General features: G+C 49.4%; 7 protein-coding genes across 7 annotated transcripts; 4 read left to right on the top strand and 3 right to left on the bottom strand.

The window, feature by feature from the left end:
* Positions 1–2,785: 2,785 nt before the first annotated feature.
* Positions 2,786–3,615, top strand: TRIVIDRAFT_32363 (uncharacterized protein; the record flags this gene model as incomplete). Its single annotated transcript, XM_014104538.1, has 2 exons — positions 2,786–3,370; positions 3,433–3,615. 2 exons carry the CDS (start codon positions 2,786–2,788, stop codon positions 3,613–3,615), a joined length of 768 nt encoding a protein of 255 aa, XP_013960013.1.
* Positions 3,616–6,073: 2,458 nt separating this feature from the next.
* TRIVIDRAFT_62483 (uncharacterized protein) lies at positions 6,074–7,164 on the bottom strand (the record flags this gene model as incomplete). The annotated part of the gene is made up of 3 exons (XM_014104537.1): positions 6,074–6,433; positions 6,502–6,957; positions 7,027–7,164. The coding sequence occupies 3 exons, from the start codon at positions 7,162–7,164 to the stop codon at positions 6,074–6,076; spliced, it is 954 nt and encodes a 317-aa protein (XP_013960012.1).
* A 1,406-nt stretch (positions 7,165–8,570) lies between these two features.
* TRIVIDRAFT_229758 (uncharacterized protein) lies at positions 8,571–11,336 on the top strand (the record flags this gene model as incomplete). The annotated part of the gene is made up of 5 exons (XM_014104536.1): positions 8,571–8,841; positions 8,897–9,028; positions 9,088–9,339; positions 9,400–10,454; positions 10,519–11,336. 5 exons carry the CDS (start codon positions 8,706–8,708, stop codon positions 11,224–11,226), a joined length of 2,283 nt encoding a protein of 760 aa, XP_013960011.1.
* A 2,372-nt stretch (positions 11,337–13,708) lies between these two features.
* TRIVIDRAFT_32748 (uncharacterized protein) lies at positions 13,709–15,501 on the top strand (the record flags this gene model as incomplete). Its single annotated transcript, XM_014104535.1, has 3 exons — positions 13,709–13,778; positions 13,953–15,091; positions 15,172–15,501. The coding sequence occupies 3 exons, from the start codon at positions 13,709–13,711 to the stop codon at positions 15,499–15,501; spliced, it is 1,539 nt and encodes a 512-aa protein (XP_013960010.1).
* A 1,512-nt stretch (positions 15,502–17,013) lies between these two features.
* On the top strand, positions 17,014–17,920 carry TRIVIDRAFT_31850 (uncharacterized protein; the record flags this gene model as incomplete). The annotated part of the gene is made up of 2 exons (XM_014104534.1): positions 17,014–17,111; positions 17,194–17,920. The coding sequence occupies 2 exons, from the start codon at positions 17,014–17,016 to the stop codon at positions 17,918–17,920; spliced, it is 825 nt and encodes a 274-aa protein (XP_013960009.1).
* Positions 17,921–18,426: 506 nt separating this feature from the next.
* TRIVIDRAFT_62479 (uncharacterized protein) lies at positions 18,427–19,767 on the bottom strand (the record flags this gene model as incomplete). Its single annotated transcript, XM_014104533.1, has 2 exons — positions 18,427–19,613; positions 19,680–19,767. 2 exons carry the CDS (start codon positions 19,765–19,767, stop codon positions 18,427–18,429), a joined length of 1,275 nt encoding a protein of 424 aa, XP_013960008.1.
* Positions 19,768–20,213: 446 nt separating this feature from the next.
* Positions 20,214–21,551, bottom strand: TRIVIDRAFT_32181 (uncharacterized protein; the record flags this gene model as incomplete). The annotated part of the gene is made up of 3 exons (XM_014104532.1): positions 20,214–20,414; positions 20,534–20,758; positions 20,817–21,551. The coding sequence occupies 3 exons, from the start codon at positions 21,549–21,551 to the stop codon at positions 20,214–20,216; spliced, it is 1,161 nt and encodes a 386-aa protein (XP_013960007.1).
* Between the last annotated feature and the right edge of the window lie 195 nt (positions 21,552–21,746).

Below are 21,746 nucleotides of genomic sequence, written 5' to 3'. Positions count from 1 at the left end.
TGTTGTAATTTCATCTTTGCAAGGATACTCGGCAATTGGTTTTTCATTTCTTATCAAGCCGTAACAAACCATCTAATTACGAATTAATCTTACCCACGCTTCACAGGGCATTGAATAAAGGGCACAAGCTGATACCGATGCTACATACGCATCACAGCTGAATCATTATGCCCCTAATATGGGGTAGAAGGAGGCCTCGCTCTTCTGCTTTTCAGAATTACGACGCAATCGGATTTGCCCGCAGGGCTGCACGCAGGGCTGACAAGCACCAAACGGTCAGTTGCTTGAATACGTAAGATGGGGTTGTCTCAAGTGGAGCTTCTCGGTGACAGCTCCCGTGTGGGTTCCTCCTTGAGGCTCGTCAGCAAGGCTCCTCGTCTTCCGCTCTGCTAGTACTTCATGGGCGACGCAAGGCTGTCATGTGCTTCACAGCTGGGGCACGGGCGCAAGCAATTGCAAAGTTTCTCGGCTATTGAATGCAAAATTATGTAATTGCGCTGCCCTGATGCGCAAAGGTTCTGAATGCTTGTATTAGCCGCGTGTATAGTGGATATAAGTCGTCGTCATCTCATACGCATCACGACGCTTGCGCTAACAGGGGATCTCCTTACAACCAAACGCTCCCACATCCCTAGCGTTATATTAACTCTATATATAAGGTGCACAAGCCAAGCTTTAGATTAGAAAACACAGCATTTCGGATCGCGCCGAGCCATACAAGTTGGATCTAGCCAAGAGATTTTACGCGCGTCCTAGCAGCATGGGCCAGTTACATTGACATGGTCAGAGGACTTGTGTTCTTCACAATAAATATTCCGTCGTTGAAATTACACAAATAGGAAAATTATTGAACAAAAGTCCAGACAATAGCAGCTGAAATATGTTATACCATTTTTCTTTTATACTGTCTCTCTTAACATACTTGAGTACGCAACGATGTTTCCTGTAAGTGCTCTTTTGACTAAGCAATCTCTCAATGTTTGCTTGATATGCTCTATATTAGCGTGTCAATTGTTCTCTATGATGCTTAGTTACGGTTTAAAAAAAGCCATAACTATTGAATCGACGAATGTTGATGAAACTTGAACATCACTGCAGTCTGCCCCAAATACGTGATCATTTACATCCGCTACATGGGATTATATCTCCCCCAAGCCGGCAGTCCAGATCAAACCTCCTCTAGGTTTTCTCAAAATGCTCATCTTATTGCATAATTAGGCTATAGCTCTAAATTATAGTGGTTTGGACTACGGTTGCATCAGGCCGTCAAAGTCTCTCAATTATGAGCACTCTGTGCATCACTCCAGGGCCATTGGCTCTCCTTTATTACTAATATCCAAGAGATGAAGGCCGAATGAATTATAAACAATTTCTCGGCCCGGTGGCATTTATCTAGGGTTGATTATTAATATCGAATCTCATTGTTGCAACATGTGACCACATATTGGTCCACCGTCTCATGCTCCCTAGCGGCATGGAATTTCCACTCAGCGACATCATCGATATCGTCGACAAAAAGGGAATCGACTTGCAGGAAGTAGAAGTGGACGCTGCCACCGGATTCTTTTTCTCTTTATTTGACATTATTGTAAGGGTAGGCACACTCGATTTTCTTGTTACTCTTTGCATGTAGTAGGGAACACTCAGCTTCAAACAACCAGGGGTAGCTGTCATGACACTTCTACTACGCCTAAGAACAAAAGAGGAGAGAAAGATGGAAAGAAAACGCTTTCACATTCGCCGGTAGAAAGATGACAACTATGACGAACTGATTGCATATAGCTTAGTATTAGTAAAGTTAGCTCTTACAGACGGTTTAACCAAGAGTTGCCTATATGCAGTATGGATGAACCAGCCTCTGCTGAGTCCGTGATATTATTTCACAATCGAAAGAAAAATTAAGAAGTCTTCCGACTAGTATTTCATATCTTGCAAATATTTTCATCCTATGTTAATAACTTGTACTAGAATCACCGTATTATAATAGTAGTAGATACACTATCGGAGATAGGTGCGTTCTCAAGATGGTACTTCGGCTTGGGCACGACGTAAATCGGCATATAAGCATTCTTTCGTGGACATGTTTGTGCCAGGCAGATATTTTTGTCAAATTTTCTACCTTTTCACTACAATTGGGCGAAAACATTTCGGGTTTCCTTCCTTGCCGTGCTTGTTGCCGTGCTGGTGTGTATGATTAGATATTCCCACTATGTGTAGGTCTGGCATTTCGCACCTGTGGATGCTGATGTCACATCATTTGTAATATAGACGCTTGCGCAATTTATTACGTTGAATCCCATGGTTTTGTTATGCGCATTCGCAAACAATTCACATATTCCAGGTGATACACAGGAGATAACCACACCGGAACTCGGCCGTCGAGCAGGTTCCTAGTCGGGCAAGGCGCATCGATTCTTACCCCATTTTGGCTGTGATTGAGATCTCAAGCATTGCCGTTGCATCTCCCGAGACTCAAATCAGGAAAAACTGATCTCTTGAGGGCGTTATTGCTTTGAGATGCCAAGAAGTTTACTTCCTGAAATAGGAATTTTCCTCCATGCATTATTTTCTGAAACATGCGGATAGTAAACTCGGATCTGGTCAGAATTCATAATTGGATGGAAAGAAGTTGGCCAATCTTGCCTGCGCTTACACAGCAATGAGATCCGTATATATATATATATATGCTGTATACTCTCATAGTTTACATCGTCTCTATCAACAAAAAAACGAGATCAAACTCAAATACATCAGAACACAAATTATTCGGCACTTCGTCTTCAACATGTCGACCCAACAAACTGCCAAGACCCAATATGTCCAGAGTCCTACCGGGACCAAGTACGCCTACCGCCGCATTGGAGCAGCTACGGGAACTCCTTTGATCTGTTTAGGCCATTTCAGGTCTACAATGGATCACTGGGATCCATTGTTGATCAATACTATTGCTGCGCGCCGGAACGTGATTCTCTACGATTATCCTGGCGTAGGTCGGAGCACCGGGCAAGTTGCTTCAACAATCCGCCAGATGGCTGCTGACGTGCACACTTTCCTCGGCCTAATTGGGATCGTAGAAATTGATGTTCTGGGATTCAGCATTGGTGGAATGGTAACCCAACTCGTTGGACTCAACGCCCGGGAGTATGCTGCTCAGGCTTATTGGGAGAGAATCCACGAGCTAGGCGTGGAGAGCTCTGGTGAAGAGTACGTTAAATTTCTCAGTGACGGTCTGACTGATGGAGGCGACGGCATGAACACAATGCGCAACGGTATTACCGAGTTCTTTACGCCTGAGACTTCCCAAGGTCTCAACGGATCCTATGACAGACTTGCGGAGTTGAAGATGCCAGTTCTGGTTGCGAACGGCCATGTGGGTTTCTTTCGCCATTTGGGTCAACTACCTGTACTTATGTTAACATCTGTTTGCTGTAGGACGATTATATGCTCCCCACCGTCAACAGTTGGGTTATTCAGCAAAAAGTACCCAATGGAACTCTCATTGTTTACCCGCGAAGTGGACACGGCTTCCTCTTCCATTTCCCAACCCAATTCGGTAGGGATCTGCTGAACTTTTTGGAGTCTTGGACTTTTGGTTCCATGACCTTCCCTTGGTGACCAAGAACATCGTTCATAGATCCTCTTCGAGAAACCATTGCAATTGTCGCATAGATTTGTCAACTTGTCCATGGAGGAAACCATTGTCTAATCTGGAAGAGGCGAGAAATTCTGCGTCTCTACTTGCAAACCAGCGTATAACGTACTCTTGAATAGCACCAATCTCCCAGATATCTGAGGGTTTAGTCTACAATATTATATCATATATGTTATATGGTACTATGCTTATCGCTTCACTCAAGAGTTTTGCTCAGGTCTTCATCTATGGGCTCGGGCCACGTCGGTGTCAATCAATCAGCTGGCTTCCTCAATAGAATATAACCCTACCCAGCATTACATATACAGATTTCTGGCAAATATAAGTGTACTAGCATTTTTGAAGTCAAATCTATGCATACTCTGAGTACCAACAGACAGACCCATGATCCTTTGAGATTTATAACAAATAGGTTCTAGTAAGAGAACTGTGATAGTTGGTGAACGCCAGAGCCTACAACTTAGCGACAACCACCCTAGCAACACCTCCAGAAACAACAACTTTCTGGATACTATCAAGGGTTTTTCTTGCGTACAGGTTGGTATCTAGACACTGTGGCGTATCCTCTGCCTTAATCCCGACGGTTTTTGGACTCATCCCCTTTCTGATTTCGGCCGGTTCAATCCGGCTAAGAAGACATAAGCTGTTCAAACGACTTCCAACTTTTGACACCAATCCAATGTGGCCCAGAAGTTGCCTTTAGGTTGCATCAGCGGGTAGTAATGGTATCCTTCAAATGGTACTCAGTGACAAAAGGCGACCTCATGGGACTTTTCATCTGGCAGAAGCTTCAGGAACTGCGCCTCGCTCTGGTTGCTAAAAATAACTTAGATCATTTTGAATCGAGCACGAGGCCCATACTACTCTCTCCATTTCAATATCGCGGAACTGGCACGTGGAACATTTAATGTGTGTCTCTCTGAGAGTTCTCCATCTCCGCTGGAGGTAAGTACATAGCTTTTGTGTTAACTCAGCCGCGGTCCCGCTATTTTAAGTTGTCATAACTATACTAATCAACAACGAGCGAAACATGAATGGCAAGGAACCTAGGTCTGGGTATGGTGAAATTTGATTCGAAGCTGTGGGAGGCTAAGATGCGGTTATTGGACTTGGCATCCTCTATTCTTCTAAGAAGAAGGAAAGTGCTTTTAGTCAACCTACCCTGAGGTAACATTCGAAGGGAACAAGGAGGCCGTAATATCGTTTCCTAGCTAGCAGATGTATGATAACTATATATATGCCTATTAATAGGGCAACATATTTATTTCAACATGAATGGCAAGAGTTATCTGTAATATTATGGACATGGGCTTTCTTAAGCCAGATGAACATGATATCTAGTATGTGCGAGGATCCAAAAAAGCATAAATGCAGATTTGTGTATTCTCCCTTACTTTTAAGCGAGCACCTTATGAGTTCTATTGTTATCATCAAGCTTCGCATTTGGGCAATTCTTTATTGACGGCTCTCAGCCATTAAGCCTCAGCTACGAGACACCGCCACATCGTTCAGGGCGACTTTACCGAATGTGACAGAGCAAGGGTGGTTAGCATCACAGCCTCCCTGCGTTGTAAAATGGGGCTGTGCTGTTGTCTAGACCGTCGTAGGGCTGAAGTCAATAATGACAGCAGGGGGGTCATCGTGAAATGCTCTACTTCACTTATTGGTTATCAATATTGACTTTCCTAGAGCTTTCTATCTACCCGAGGCCTCTACTACAAAAATCATCACAACATCCCTAATGCGCATTTATCTCATTACTACCAGAACCAGTTGCGCCCTCTGCATGAACTCGAACCAGGCTTACGTTACGCGTAAGGAGTTTATTTACCGAAATCGTTAGCTACAGAGTTCGTAGGCTCGGCTCCCCTGTTTGCGGCAGAATCCTCGGCCAGCCTACCTAATGCAGTCACAGGGTACCCTGACTCCATATTCCAGCTCTGAATCCACCTGGCTGCATGCATATCGAACTGTCAATAACACGCGAAGGTGCTGTCAAAACCCATTGCTTTACATTTAATGTAATAGGTTGGATAAATATTGGTAAAGGTACTATGCGGAGTTGATGGCTCATGGGAGATGCCTTTTCACTCAACACCGATGCGCTCGCTAAGGAATGGTTACAAACCACGTTGGCTTGCGTGAGTCAAGGCGCTACATGATGCTTAGTGAACCAAAGAAGACACAAACGCTTATAGCCGCCATGCATGTCTTAAAATTATACAATTTGCTTGAGTATAACCGCTCTGGTATAAAAAGTTCCGGCACTGGCGCCCAGAAGTCACGCTCTATACAAGACGACAAAAAGATGAAAAGAAAAGCCAGCCCTTCCCTAAGCTAAAGATACTATGTACACCGTGTAAATTCTTCTTTTTTTTTTTTCTTTTTTCACAATACATGGGCTTGATAGCCCATAAATATTTACCGGTGGCGGTATGGTTCATACGCCGTATTTGTGTTATCGAAGGTGGGAGCCGGCGCTGTGGTATGACCGGAGTGAGTTGATGAACCAGATCCCACATCGACCTTTTCATAATTGTAAGTGCTCTTCGGTGAAGAGCGACGCGCTTCGGTACGGCCCGAGCAGCAGCATGAGCTGAAAAGCCAGAGAACTGAGCTTGCAAGGGATAACGCTGCAGCAAGCCACGATGCAGCAAAGAGGTTGCCGCCCAATTGGGCAGTAACACCGTAATCTTTGAGTGAGGTGTTGAAGACGCCGGCCAGCACCACAAAGAGAGCGGTCGAGGTAATGCTTGCAGCGAACATGAAGATAGTAGCAACCTGTGAAATTGCGTTGGTAAAATGACATGCGAATGGCCCATATGCGATAGATTTAGATTCAGACTTACCACGGCTACGACGGTTGTGGCCAGGCTTCCTATACGGCTGAAAATTGCCGAAAAGCCAACAAGTAGCTGAAGGCAAGTGGCGGCAAAGGCAAGGACATATGAAACAAACATCCAGTGAGACACCTTTTGGTAAGTCTTCAGCTCGGACTGGAGATGCGTTGGGAGCAAATCGGGCACGCCGCTAATGTTCAAGTGCCAGACCTCAAGCGGGTTGAACCAGAAGCTTCCTTTGGGCTTGCTACAGAAGTCCACGTCATATTTTCCATGTTCCTTGTCTCCAGTACAGTAACCGAATAGACCAATGTTGTAGAAATCGCGGAGTTCCGAGGCTTTCTCGGCCTCTTCCAGAGCGGCGGCAAGCTCCTCGGTGGCATTTCTCATGGCGGTCGAGGTGAGGTTCAGGAGCTGGTCGCCGAACCTCGTTGCTTCAACGGTCGTGACATTGGAAAGATCGGCCTGTAGAAGATTGTTAGAGGATTTTGGGCTGATTGTAGTTGAACTCAGCGATGCGAGCCAAACACTCACTCTCATAAAAAACAGCTTGTTTAGTGTAGCTGAATCAGAGTCCGTGGAACCGATGCCCACGAAAATGATGGCGACTAAAGCTCCAATCGTCCATAGATATGGCACCGCAATGCACGCGATGCGACCTCCCTTACCCATTTTCGAATAGAAGACGATACGGTACGATTAAAGATTTGACAAAGAAGGAACGAGAGTCAACGCAGAGAGCTCGAGATTTGCCAATTATCTATGCCACTCTCTGGCGAAAAGCGGCTCAAAACATACAAGCAGAGCGTGCGCAGAGTAAGTACTAGACTCTATGCCGTAGATATTTCTTCAACAGAAAAGGCGTTTGCCATAATAAATGAGCCAAGACCATCTGTTCGACGCCAATGCATAGCAAAGTCCTAATTAGCAAACTAAGTATAAATTTAGAATCAGCCTAGAAGCGGGCCGGTCATCATGAGCTCAGCCACGCTGGCATTAGATATCTGACAGTGTGGAGCTGGACCCTGAAGCGAAGATGACACGGTCGAGAAGCTTAGTATTATTCTGGTTAGAAGCTGACAGCCACGGTAGGGCAGGATCGCCCATTTCTTTTCCTGGAGAGGTGCCAGAGTCGCACCGGCGTTCAGCTGAGCGAGCTCTGGCTTACAGTTCAGAAGACCGTCAAGGATCGGCATTGTTAAGTAAACAAATCGGGCAACAACCAGCCCAAGCTATCCACTGAGGATAACCTTAGGATAGACTCAACACCGAGCTCTGCGTCGGAATTTAATCCCAAGATCGGTCCAGGTTTGTTGAGCTGGTCCCATTACGTAGCACGGCGCGAAAAACTAGCACACTATCTCTCTAGTGTCTTCCTCGCCGCCACATCCGGGTGGTTCTTTTGCGGCTCCCTAAACCTGTCGGTTGCTCGTGAAAGCAATGGTGCGAAAGGTGAAGGATCCAGGATCCATATCAGCCCAATGGAACATTACCGAATATGCCCGTGCTAGGAGATGCCTGTGATCGCATCATATGCCCGCATAGGTGTCAAGAATTTGACTGCAATTTTGTACTTGGTAACTATTTCTAGTTTGCTCACGACTCTTTACCCAATGATTGGTATTGAAGTGCAGAGTGCAGAATGCAGAATGCAGAGTCAAGGCCGAGGTTTCTTGTGCCAAATCATCGTCGTGTAACTTGGGGTGGTTAGAAATAGAACACAACACAAAGCAAAAACTAATCATGTCAAATTACATCAAGTTCAGGATCTAAACTAGGATTCCTAAGGTGTTTTGAATACATGTCTGTGTAAGCACCCAACTTCACCGCAGCTTTGTGAAGTTAGGCTGTGTTTGCGGGTCGCCGTCAGCCCAGGGTGGGCTGTGAACCTCATTATGCCTCGATTCTTAAAACTATTTGGGGCAAGCGCTGGCCCTAAAAAAAGAAAATACCTTCGATGGAGTCGAGCTATCCTAGCTTTATATGAGGCTCTGAGTTGGCGGATTGTGGGCAAGCTCAGATAAATATTCACGAGCACAAGCTCTACTCCATAAGCAGTCAAGCCAAGAGAGTAAGAGTACCGCAACACTTAAGAGTAGTGTCGTGGCTCCAATCCTTTTCTCTCTCCTCTCTCCATCCATCTTGTTATATTAGTTGTGCAGCGTTTTGTCTTGTTTTGGCCTGCCCTTTATTCCTTTGTCTCTATAGAAGTGATGGCTTGGTTATCACGCCTCTCCGCTGTCGCGGCTCTCGCGACAGTGTCCCTCGCTGCAGAAGCATCAACAACATCATCAAAATCTTCCGCCGCCGAGCCCTGTGCACAAATTGCGGCTTTGTTTAAGAAGAACAGTAAGCCATGACTCTGGTATTGCACCTCTACGTCATATTGTCTAACACGAATTAGCATTCCGATTTTCAAGTCAGCTTGGACTTGCCTGTTTGGAATCATTACCATTCAAGTCCGACCTTGCAGTGAGCTTCGTCGATGAGTACACCAAATACCTTCAATGGCAGTCTACCACCGAGATTTTGAGAAGTAAGTCTTATCTTTCGTCCTCTCTTTTCATGTACCGCGGTCTAATTTTGCGTCTCTAGATCCACCAAAAGGCTCTCTGTCCGCCACCGTAGATCTCTTTGGTGGCATGGCAAATATCCGTGAAAGAGCAGCCGCGAATCTATACCAGTCTCAATACGACTTTGACCTCGACTTGGACCATCTCCTCGGCTTTGCGAACGATGGCCATCTTTCCATTCAGCCTTGCTCATTCGTCATTCCTTTCATCAACCCTATTTCATTAGTTTCGCTGTCCAAAGATGGTGTCTCTATTCCTCAAATTTACACTTCCAGTGCGTATCTATCCCTCGTCCATAACCAGATATAGTTGTCTAATTAAGCTTGGGAAATAGCGGACGGCACACTGCTGGCAAGCGGAAACACAGACGTATCCCCTGTCATACTTATCAACGGAGTTGGTACTGAGGTGTATCTCGAGGAGCTCTCCGAGAATGTCGGTCTTCAGGACCCCGATGCTCGATACAATTCCATGCTGGCCAACGTGCCCATCAGTCGCGATGGCTCGCCGAACCCCGGTGGCTTTTCGTTCTTTGGCACATTCCCAGGCGTCCATGAATTCAACCTGACATTCGCCAACGGAACCGAGGCTTCTTTCCCTCTCAGCGCAGGCATCAGCACAACAGTCGGCGACTTCACTTTCCAAAGTGGCGATGAGCTGTGGAAAGCCGTCTGTGACCCTGCATCTGCTAAAACTGAAAAGAGATCTATCCAGGACATTAAGAAGAAGGTCAAGCGTGCAGATGGCGATGCAAAGGAGCTCCCTGCACCTGAGACATACCCCAAGCCTACTGTCAAGGATCCGTTCAACTTGTTGGTCGGATATCTTCCTGACGACTCAGCACTCAAAGACGTCGCTGTCTTGACTGTTCCTACATTTGAGACTTCCGGCGATGGCCTCCCAGATGACCAGATTAAGAACTTTGCTCTCGAGGCTCAAGATTTTGTTCACAAGGCTGTCGCTGCCGGCAGGTCCAAGATCATCATCGACGTGACCAACAACGGCGGTGGTGTTGTCGACTCGGGCTTTGGTTTGGTCAGCATCTTCTTCCCCAACATGACCATCTTCTCAGCAACCAGGTTCCGCTCCGTTCCTGCAACCCAGTTCGTTATTGAGACCATCAACCGTGTCAAGAACCCTAGGGACTCACCACTGTCCAATCTCGGCTTCTTTGTCCCTGAGCTCATCAAGCCGGACCAGAAGTCTACATTCAAGTCTGTGAATGATTTCCAGGGTCCCTTTTATGCAACCGGTGTCCCCTCAACGGCAATTGTCGCCGAGAACGACTTTATCGAGACAGACTCGAAAACTGCCCCCATCAACATCTTTGGTCTTGGAGGAGGCCTCAACGGAACATCGCCGCCTTTCAAGCCCGAGAATATTGTCATTGTAAGCAACCATTCCTTCCCTTGATAAGCCCACCCTTGGCTCTTTTACTAACAGTTACCACCAGCTCACTGACGGCCAATGCTCCTCCACTTGTACCATCTTCATCAACCACATGATTCCCTATGGTGTCCGTGTTTTCGCTTCAGGTGGCCGACCGCAAAACGGTCCCATGCAAGGAATCGGCGGTGTCAAGGGAAGCCAGGTTCTCGACATTGCAACCATCTCGGCTATTTACGATGAGGCCAACGGACTGGTGCAGAATGCCACTGACGCCAAGAAGCCTCTTTTCACCGACAAGGAATACGCCGTGTTTTCGGGTGCCATTCCCACTCCCCTTGAGAAGCTGCCCATCAGACTCAACGGAGGATCATTCAACTTTAGAAACGCATTTGCTCCATTCAACGATCAGCTTCCTACCCACTTCATCTACCAACCCGCAGACTGCCGCTTGTTCTACACCGCCGAGATGCTTGCCAAGCCCGAACTGCTCTGGGTGAACGCCGCCAATGCCGCCTGGGCCAAGGGAGCATGTGCCTACGCGAGCACATCTCACAAGGCCATCAAGGCTGCCAGCACCCCATCCTCGGGATCTGTGGAGTCTGCCCCGACTTCTACAACGGCCCCTAAGGCAACCTCTACTGCAGCATCCGACGACCACAAGACAGAGTCGTCTGATGACACAGCTGCTCCTAAGAAGAAGAAGACCCAGTCCCCAGCCCACAAGGCACTTGGCCTGCTATTGGCCATGGCCGAGGGATTGAGGCCGCAATAAATGATTTGTTTGTTTAGAAAGGGATATGTACCCAAATAGACTGGGCTTGTATATAGAAAGATTTAGTCATCGGATATACCATTTCAATTTTTAGTTCATTTTACAATTTTACTCTTAACAGCATCTCATTTTTTTCCTCGTGATCGTTCCCGTAGGCTTCCACAAATCATCTCATTACACTCAACAGTTGTAACGTAGTAATTAGTACATGGTGCATTGAGCACGACTTGGTCAATGAATACCAGTATTTCTGGGAGGTGAAAACGACACATCTAGCTCCTCAGCTTATTCCCAAACTCTCAGTGCTTTGCGGTGTCTCTATGCGCAGGGTACCAACAAAGTGTTTTTCAGTCCTGCCATCTCAATACAACTGCATATAAGCGGTGAATGGAATCTCAACATAAAGAAAACACACATCGGTTTACCAATCTATTAGCTGAGCAAAAAATAGGCAACCAATACGTTAGTAAAATAAATTCATCAACGTCTCTAGTAAGCGACTACGTACATATTAGCTACCACACCATATGCAGCGATCCTGAGCTCAAATACTACTGCATCTTCAGTTATATACAATCCAAATAAAGGAGAAGCGGAAATCATTGGGCTCCGATTACTGCCAAGACCCTCCTAGCACACATGCACTGTAATGTGCATGTACTACTGAAGCTAGCATCTCAGGTCACATCTCGTGTCGATGAAAGTCTTGGAACTGCGGCGCCAAGTCTCTGCCATGACCCTTGCCGTCTTCTGTGCCTCATTGGTGGCGCCGAAGCCACAATTAGTTACGTTGGAGAACGCCCAAAGGCGACTAGTGCATACCTTATCGGCAATTCGGTTGTTCAATATCCATTCTATATGGAAGGAAGAAATCTTGTCCACGGCTAGTTAAGCCAGTCAATGTTTAGCCAAAAGGACTCAGACTCAACATCTCAAATGATGAAGCCGTACAGCAGCAAATATGATGCTGCCTTAGAGCTGATGCTGCTGCCAAGTGCCAAGCTGGACTACGGATGAATATCTGGTCAACAATCTCTAGGGCCAATATAGATGCATACGGCAGTCAGTCCCGGGAGATACAGTAGAAACCCCAAGGCGGGATGTGGGGGAGCCAAGAGTCCAAGACAAGACTCAAGTGTCATTGTGCATGCTAGTAAAGACGGGCTTTTCAACGGTCACAAGGAAACCCCCGAAATAAACTTTTGGAGAGGACGCATTTTGAGTCCCCATAGCTTCCATTTCGAAGACGCCAGCTCAACCTGCGCAGCCAGAGCTGTGGATCCAGATTTTCCATGAATCCGCATCCATGAGTGCTTCCAAAATAGCCAGCCTCACAGCACTTTTGTTGTGTCCAGGAGGGATTCGTAGCGCATGTGAAAGCCTGTGTAACTCGGGGGCATACCCCGAGATGCAGCAAAGACAAAGGAAATCTCGAACACTATTTGAAGGATAACCATGTAGCTCTTGGTGACCGTCCTATGGGAATGCTGCCCGTGTGCACGAATCCTGGTAGGCCCAAGAGTTGTGCGGCCTGACATGTGGTTGTGGAGCGTTGGATGCCACACCAACCATGGGACAATAGTCCAATATGGAAGCTGAATACACAAATATGAATACGAATGAAGGAATGCTTCCCTTGCCTTTGGTCATGGAGGGCTGGAGAATGGCAGTCAAATGACCGGGCTATCTCGGTGTTTGATACATGTAGCCAACCTTGTTTCCTCTCCCCCTACAAATCTCCCCGAACATACAGCACCTAGAATTGGGAAAAAATACAAGTAAACTCGACTGATGAGTTAAAACTGAAAACTACTACATACACGTAAACAGAATGTCTTTAATATGCTCTGTCCTCATTGGCGGGTAAATCCAAGCAATAAGCCACCGGCATCTCGGCAACCTCTCAGCGAGGGCATGACTCCATCCCCCACACACGTTGGACTGTTTTGAAGCGAGGCCATCCCCAGCCTTGGCCCAAAAGGTCGTCCAGAGCCGTGTGAGATGCGGGGATTCAGCCCTCTGCGGGGAGTTTTGCTGGGGAACCTGCTTCGTTTCCTGGCTCTGATTTGCCGTTGCCCTTGAAAGCGGAACCACAGGCGCCGTGCCTAGTCCATCCTCCACGATTTTCCCCCATGGGCCACGGCCTTGGGGATGGGGTCTGGGGTTGGGGAAAGGGAGAAAAAAAGGGCCATGAAGCGTGAGAAGGCGAAAAAAAACTACAAGGGATAACGGCCCTGTTCGCGGTATGATGGTATATCCACCTTTATCCCGCCAACCGATGCGCAGCTACGGGCGTTAGCGCACCGCAATATGGATGATCGGCCTGGTTAACGGTTGTTGCTGACTTGTGGATGGGGATGAAAGGATGAATTGGATAAAATAGAGAGCTCCCGTTTGTATATCAAGGGCAGGAGACCCCTCCGGCTGGTGTTTGTTTTACAGTAGTGGCATCGTCTGTTGTTGGGAAGTCGAAGTCGCCAAGATGAAGTTCTTTAAGAATTATCGTGTGTATATTCTCACATCGGTGGCCTATCTGGGCTCACTGCTCTTTGGTGCGTTTACCTCCCTTGTTTTTTTTTTTCCTTTCCTCACAACATCTGGGAACAAACTACCATAGTTGCTTCTCTCTTGTTTGCAGTCTTCATCGCCATGTCCCAGGCTTTCATAGCACAATTAACGAAACCGACATCCATACAATGCCCCTGCTAACATCCTCTCTCTTCAAGGTTACGATACGGGTGTCATGGGCAGTGTGCTCGCACTCAAGAGCTTCAAATCAGACTTTGGCCTGCCCACAGACTCGAGCGGCTTCGCATCAGCCGAAAACGCCCATGTGTCGTCCAACGTAGTGTCCCTCCTCACGGCCGGCTGCTTCTTCGGCGCCATCACGGCCGCATTCCTCAACGAACGCTTCGGCCGACGCTATGCCCTCATGCTCTTCACCGTCATCTTCCTCATTGGTGCGGCAATCCAGACGAGCGCGTCTCACGCTATTGGTCAGATCTACGGCGGCCGTGTCGTTGCCGGCTTCGGCATCGGTGGCATGTCCGCCATCACCCCGGTCTTCGTCAGCGAGAACTGCCCGCCGGCAACCCGTGGCCGTGTCGCCGGTCTATTCCAGGAGTTTCTCGTCATCGGAAGCACCTTTGCCTACTGGCTCGACTACGGCGTGTCTCTGCACATCAAGCAGAGCACCAAGCAATGGCGTGTCCCCGTCGGCCTCCAGCTTGTGCCGGGTGGCCTCATGCTGTGCGGCCTCTTCTTCCTCAAGGAGTCGCCGCGATGGCTGATGAAGAAGCAACGCCATGAAGAGGCCCTGCGGTCGCTTTCCTACATCCGCAACGAGGCCCCAGACAGCGTCGCGGTGCAGAAAGAAATGGCCGAGATCCGAGCCTCGATCGAGGAAGAGATGGCCCTTACCGAAGGCGTCACTTGGAAGGAGTGCTTGAAGAAGGGTAACTGGAACCGCTTCGCGCTGGCCTTTGGCATCATGTTCTGGCAGCAGTTCTCCGGAACCAACAGCATCGGATACTATGCTCCCGAGATCTTCGAGACAGTCGGCGTCAGCAGCACAAACGCCTCGCTGTTTGCAACTGGCGTCTACGGCACCGTCAAGGTTGTTGCCACGGCCATCTTCCTGGTGCTCGGCATCGATCGATGGGGCCGCAAGAAGAGTCTGATCGGCGGTGCCATCTGGATGGCCAGCATGATGTTCATCATTGGTGCCGTTCTGGCGACGCACCCGCCCAACCCCAAGAGCTCCACGGTTTCGTCGGCGTCCATTGCCATGGTTGTCATGATCTATCTCTACGTGATTGGATACTCTGCATCCTGGGGCCCGACGCCTTGGGTCTATGTCTCTGAGGTGAGAGATTATTCCATTACTCCATATATCCACAATAGCCAAGTATGTCTTCATCTGCTAACCAAGACTCAACTTTATAGATCTTCCCTACGCGCCTCCGTGAATACGGTGTCGGTCTCGCCGCCTCAACGCAGTGGCTGTTCAACTTTGTCATTACGGAAATCACGCCTGCTGCCGTCAACCACATTGGCTGGCGCACCTTTATCATGTTTGGATGCTTCTGCTGCGGCATGTGCGCGTTTGTCGTCTTCTTTATCAAGGAAACCAAGGGCCGCACACTCGAGGACATGGACATTCTGTTTGGCCTCATCAGCGAAGACCAGCGACAGGCGGACGTGGAGCATGTGCTTAACAAGGGCGTTGAGCTGGAGCACATTGAGCGCGAAGTTACCGCCGACAAGACGGTGTAACGGATGGAAACGATGAATGAATGAATGAGTGTTGAATAATTATCTTTTCTATATATACCTGTACGAAGCACATGCATCTGTTAATGCGATGGAAGCAATTCGTGATGCTACATACCTTACTTATTGATACCATTGAGTTTCTTAACTTACTCCGCCAACATGAAACCCATGTGATTTAACCCCGTCTCCGTTCTCCATTCAGAACCACGCTACCTACCTACCTAGTAGATTGCTATTACCTGAGTAGTACTCACGTTTGATTGAGTTTCGGTTGTAAAAGACACAGATAATGATAAAAGGAGGTTTGGATCAATTTCGGAATAACGCTTTTCCCTTGCATGTGCCGTGACGCATCGCGTTGCATCACAACCCGGGCGAATGTTGCATCTCGCCGCCCAAAACAACAGGCAATGCAACCTTGAACTCTGCGTCTCCAAAGCTGCATGTAGTATTAAAGGCGAAAGCACCGACATCTCCCATCTCCTTTACCGCCAATTCATAGCTCGTGCATCCGTCCATCGCATATGAAGCCAGCGCAATCCCCCGCCATGAGCTGACGCTGGACACGAACAGAAGAGAAAAAAAAAGGACCAGGGAGAAAAGGGAGAAAAGGGAGAAAGAAGAAGAAACGCTGTAGGTTGTCCTGTTTTGCTCTTGTCCGTCCCGCCTCCCTGTTTGCTTGCCATGGGAGGCATCATGTCATCTGTCATCTGTCATCTGCCGTCGTCATGCCTTGTTTGACATTTGCATGAACGATTGTTATTACTATGATTACCTGCTACTACCAACAAACGCCAAGTCGCCCACGAGTACGAGAGTAGCACAGTTCGCTAACGCGGAAGAGTCCAGAACAAATTAAGCGCCGCTTATCGCCTCGATCCCGAGCTCAAACGTTGTGAAAAGCCCCCACGACCAGACCAATAGTGCCAATCCAATAAAGGCAGCATGGCGCCTTCAAGCGCCACCTCGGGCGCTCTGTTCAGTCCAGCGTCGCTCAACCTGCCACGACCGTCCACGCGCGACCGAGATCATCGAGATCACCGCGACCCCGATTCGTCGCTGTCCGCCGTCCGCAGCAGCAGCAAGGAGCGCAAGGCGTCCTTCTCGTCGCTCAAGGCCTCGCTGCCCGGCTCTCGACGCCGCAACGCTGCGAACGCAAACGCCGCCAACGTCGACGCTGGTGCGCCTGCTGTTCCTGATCTCGCCCAGGCACTTGCTGCTGCGGCCAAGATTGTGACCAAAGAGGGTGCTGTCAAGGAGAAGGAGAAGGAGAAGGAGAAGGAGAAGGAAAAGGAAAAGGAAAAGGAGAAAGAAAAAGAAAAGGAGAGGGACAAGGAAAAGGACAAGGAAAAGGAGAAAGACCAGGAAAAGGAAAGCCGGAGGGACGCCATTGAAGGGCCTCGAGTGCCATTTAGCCCCCCCGATCCATCCACCATGATCTCGCGAGCGGCCACAGTGACCGCCATGCCTCCAGCAACGCCGGTCGACGCGCGTCTGGGCATGAGCAGCACCATGTGGGCGCTGGCGCAGGGTGAGGCTCATGCGCTTCACCAGCAGATGACGGAGACTGCCCAGAAGCGGGTGTCGACGCTGGATTATCTGCGAAAGGCGTGAGTTGCTCTCGTTCCTCCTCATCTTTCTTCTCTATAATGAGACACACTCATGAACTAACCATGATGCGCTTCTACACAGTCACGAAGGCCGTGTCTACTGGTTCAACACGTACCTCTTTGACAAGCCCGATCTCTCCCGCATGCCCAGCTTCGACCCTCGCAAACTCTCCCGCAAGGCCACCAACTACCTGCTCCTCGGCCTCTCCATCCCCACCATCCACGACCTCTACTCCTCCACACCACTCGAGTTCCTCCGCTGCCTCAATGCGCTGCTGGCCGAGTTCGACTCCTTCCAGCAGCTGCACGGCGACTCCTCGGCCGCCGCCCTGACCCGCGCCCGCATCCCCAACATGTTCCGCCGCCCTGGCACGAAAACCCGCCGCTCGACATCAGCAGACGTCACCATTGACGACTCATCGGCCTTTGGCCATTCACCCGCCACCGGCTCGAACAGCGCCGGCCCCGCGCCCTCAGTTATGAACTTTGCGGCCTCCGAGTCCGACCTACTGCCCGGCGAGGAGTATACGTATCTTCTAACGCCATCTCTGCCGTTCGACCCCGACTTCTTCGAGACGTTTGCAACGCTATGCGATGTGCTCATTGACTGCTACACACGCTTCCTGGCATTGGTGCCGTCGCCCAGGGAGTGCTCAGCCCCCATTGCCGAGCTTTTCACCAAGGCGGACGCCAAGATCCGTAAAATCATCGTACAGGGCGTGGTCAAGGATTTTGAAGACCACAGCAGATCGCACGCCAGGTCCGAAGTGGCGGGACTCGGTAAAGTTGTTTTGGGAGGTTTAATGTGAAGCATACATATAAGTGCTGGCTATTTTTTTATTTTTTTTTTTCTTTCTTTTTTCTGCTTTCTTTTCCTTTTGTTTCCCTTTTCTCTGTTACATGGGGTTATGCGGTGCTGGAATCACGACGGCTAGACCTGACCCGAACTGGGATATAATGGTTATTTTTGGACATATTACGGTGGAATTGGGAGCGGCTAAGATGTGAATTATTCGGAGTTATGGCGGGTAGACAGCTATGCGGAATAGTTGAGGCAAAGTGGTATTTGTATGTCTATTTACACGGCCGGAAAAGGGCCAGAAAGAAAGCCATTATGCATCCTTGTACGATGGATTCATTCATAGAGAAAGTGTGTGCTGTTTCATTTCTCTTCAGGAGAGTGATGTTTATCTATGTTCACGCTCATATATACACATTTATATCATACATCATACCAGGATCTAGATTCTACAACGGGAGACTTGCCCAGCGCTTCTTCTCATCGTACATATGCATTCATACAAAATTCGAATTTTCACTTCTTCGCCTTGGCCTCTTCCTCCATGACCAGCAATTCAACCTCCTTGCCCACCAACCACTCTCGCGCCGCCTCCATCACCCTGTCCAGCGTCTCTCCTCCCTCCAGCACATTCGGCAAATTGTGCACATCCAGTCCGGCTCTGTGGTCCGTACACCTGTCCTGGTTGTAATTGTACGTGCGGATCTTGTCACCCCGCGTGATTTGCGCCTGGGACAAGACGCTGCTGCGAAGCTTGGCGGCCTCTTCTTCGCGCTGCTCAGCACGCTGACTGGCAATACGGGAACGAAGCATCTTCCACGCGTCCTCACGGTTGCGCTGCTGCGAGCGATGGTCCTGCATGGAGACAACGGTGCCGGTAGGGATATGCGTCATGCGAATAGCAGACTCGGTCTTGTTGACGTGCTGTCCACCAGCTCCCCTGGCTCGCATTGTTTCAATCTTGACGTCCTGAGGATTGACATAAAAGTCGCTCTCCGGATCCTCGACATCGACATTGTCCCCGCCACTGCCTCCCTCTGGAAACGACGGCAGAACCCAGACGGCCACAGCGCTCGTGTGCACTCGGCCCTTGCTCTCGGTACTGGGGATGCGCTGTACGCGGTGCATGCCGGCCTCTCCGCGGAAGATGTCGTATGCACCTTGGTCTTGGATCTCGAGGATGGCTTCCTGGACTGGCTGTTCACCGGATGACGAAGACTGGTCGCCTGCGGCCTCGGCCATTTCGTACTTGAGCACGTTGGCCCTATAGCCTCGTCGTGCACACAGAGCCTTGTACATCTTGAACAGCGTATCAGTGAAGTACCTGCCCTCGAGACCTCCCGGCCCGGGTCGAAACTCAACCATGCACGGCAAATCGGCGAATGCGTGTCTCGGTGTCAGGCTTTCCTTGAGTCTCTTCTCCAGCATGTCCAGTTTCGCGCGCTCTCCCTCGAGCTCGTCCCGGGCGATAGACGCAAGGTCAGGATCCTGGTCAGGATCCTCCGCCATCGAGACGAGTTCTGTGATTGAGGATTGGGCCGTTTCCCATGCTCGTAGGGCCGAGGCGACGCGGCCCAATTCGCCGGCGCGCTTGGCTTTGGCTGCGTCAAAGGAGCTGTTGAGGCTCTTTTGGAGGTCGTCATGCTCTACGGATAGCGATTGAGCACGTCGGAGGAGGCTCGGGGCCAGAGAAGAGGAAGCATCTTGGGCGCATAACTGTCAGCTGAAGGGTTTCGCTCGATATAGAGAACAAACGGGCTACGGCGCACCATTGGAAGAGAATCGGACAATCTGCAGCTGATGGGACCGCCGCAGAGCTCTGGCGCAGCTGCGACAGATCCATGGCGCTGCTGACATGACTGCAGTTGTCCGCTATGGCGAGAGAAGCTGTGGTTGATGCGAGCTTGAGATTTTTCTTCCCAGCTTGAAGAGGTGGCGGGGCAGTTTAGCATGCGATTTCGCTGGAAGAGATTCGGCACATGTGCTCTACCATGACATCAATTGACATGTTACAGGTGGAATATAATTCTATTCAGCAGTTCATTCGTTTCACCAAAGAGCTCTTTTTATCCAACATTACATAAAAGCTGTTGACTACTAGCATTGTGTTGCGGCTTTCAGTAAATTGAATCTCTATTAGTGATTAAGTCGACCCTTTCGGTATCGATAGCGGGAATCTATGATATGATAACGTTATCGCAGCCACATGCAATCATATATGGTCAACTCCAAAACAAAACAACCGTTTCCAATACATGCATTTTCCCCTTCATCCCTCCCAGCGAATCTCCTTTTTAAATCCTTCACGTTGCTTTTATTCTTGAGATATCATCGATAGCTCCTTGCTCTTCGCAATCTCCCGTTGGCTCGCCCACCTCGCGGCTATTAGAAACATTGCCCCAACGACGAGACAAACTCCTCCCCAGATCTGTGCTCCGATATAGCTTCCATTGGCCACCACAACCAGCTTTCCAGCCAGCGGTGGCCCAGTAAGTGCTGCAACGCTGATGATGGTGAATATCATGCCGATTCGCACACCGCTCTTACTCAGGTCTTTGGTCAGCCCGGCCGTAGTCGCGGGAAACATGCCCTGGATGCCAGCGCCGAAGAAGCCAAAGAAGACGACCCAGACATAGTCTCCGGTGATGGAACCGACCCCGGCCCAAGCAAATATGCAGACGGCAGCGGACAGGATCGTGGGGATGAACACGTTGACGGCTCCAAAGTATCGGTCGGCCAGGAAAGCTGGTACAAGTCGTCCTGGAATGCCAATGGCGTTGATAATCATGAGCATATTGAAAGACGTCGATTGCGATCCGCCAAGTTGATCTATTGAATACGCGCGTGCCTAGTGATTTCTGTCAGAAACATGTGAGACGAAATACAAACGGCGGAACAAGACTCACATAGTAGTATGCAAAATACGTTGCCCAAAGCGTGATGAACATGCTGATGGCAAACAGAACATATGTCAACTCTTTGAAAGCAGACCAGTCGACCAGGGGACCAGCCTTTCGCGCCGGCAGCCTCGTCCTCACGAGCGAAACGATGATGATGCTGCTAGCCAGAACCACGAACCCCATGACTCGTACCGTCCAGCGAAATCCAATCTTGGGAATCAGCTGCTGCGCAATCAAGGGGAAGATGACGCCTCCAGTTCCACCACCGCAAGCCGCCGCTGACAAGGCCAGTACCCTCTTCTTGGAAAAGTACGTCGACATGTTGGCAATCGTCGGCGCAAAGACAAGTCCGCAGCCCAAGCCCTGGCAAAGTCCTTGCGCAAGAAAGAGCTGCCAGTATGTGGTCGACACACTCGTCGTGAAGATGCCCACCAGCTGCATGAGAAATCCCACTATCAGGAAAGTCCTGTAGTATCCAGCGTCAAAGGCACGTCCAGAGAAGGTGCCAATGAGAAACAAGAGGAAAGTCTGGATGCTGCCGATCCAGGATACGGCTGAGGCCTCAAGGTTGAGCATCTGCATGTAGTATGGCTGGAAGATGCCGAAGCTAATGATGTAGCCCCAGGTGTTGAAGACAATAAGATGTCCGGCTACAATCTGAAGCCACGCCCAGAGGCCACCGTCCGGCGGGAGTTCTACAGGATTGGCATCGGCCGTGGCCGGCGCTTCGATGGAGGCCATCTCTTGAGTCTTGTGGCCTGTCATATCCGCCTTTGGCTCCAAGGCGACATCTCCCTCGGTGGAAGATGCTTCAACAGACCTTAAGCCTGTCGCGGATGGTTGTGTAAGTGCCATGATGGCACAAATGTTTCTCTTCCTTCGGCTCTCGTTGGTCTTCTCCCAGTTGGGATTGTCACTTGAGTGGAATATTCACCC

The sequence above is a fragment of the Trichoderma virens genome (genome assembly GCF_000170995.1).
Source record: "Trichoderma virens Gv29-8 chromosome Unknown TRIVIscaffold_3, whole genome shotgun sequence".
NCBI lineage: Eukaryota > Fungi > Ascomycota > Sordariomycetes > Hypocreales > Hypocreaceae > Trichoderma > Trichoderma virens.
This window is presented reverse-complemented; position numbering and strand designations above follow the sequence as displayed.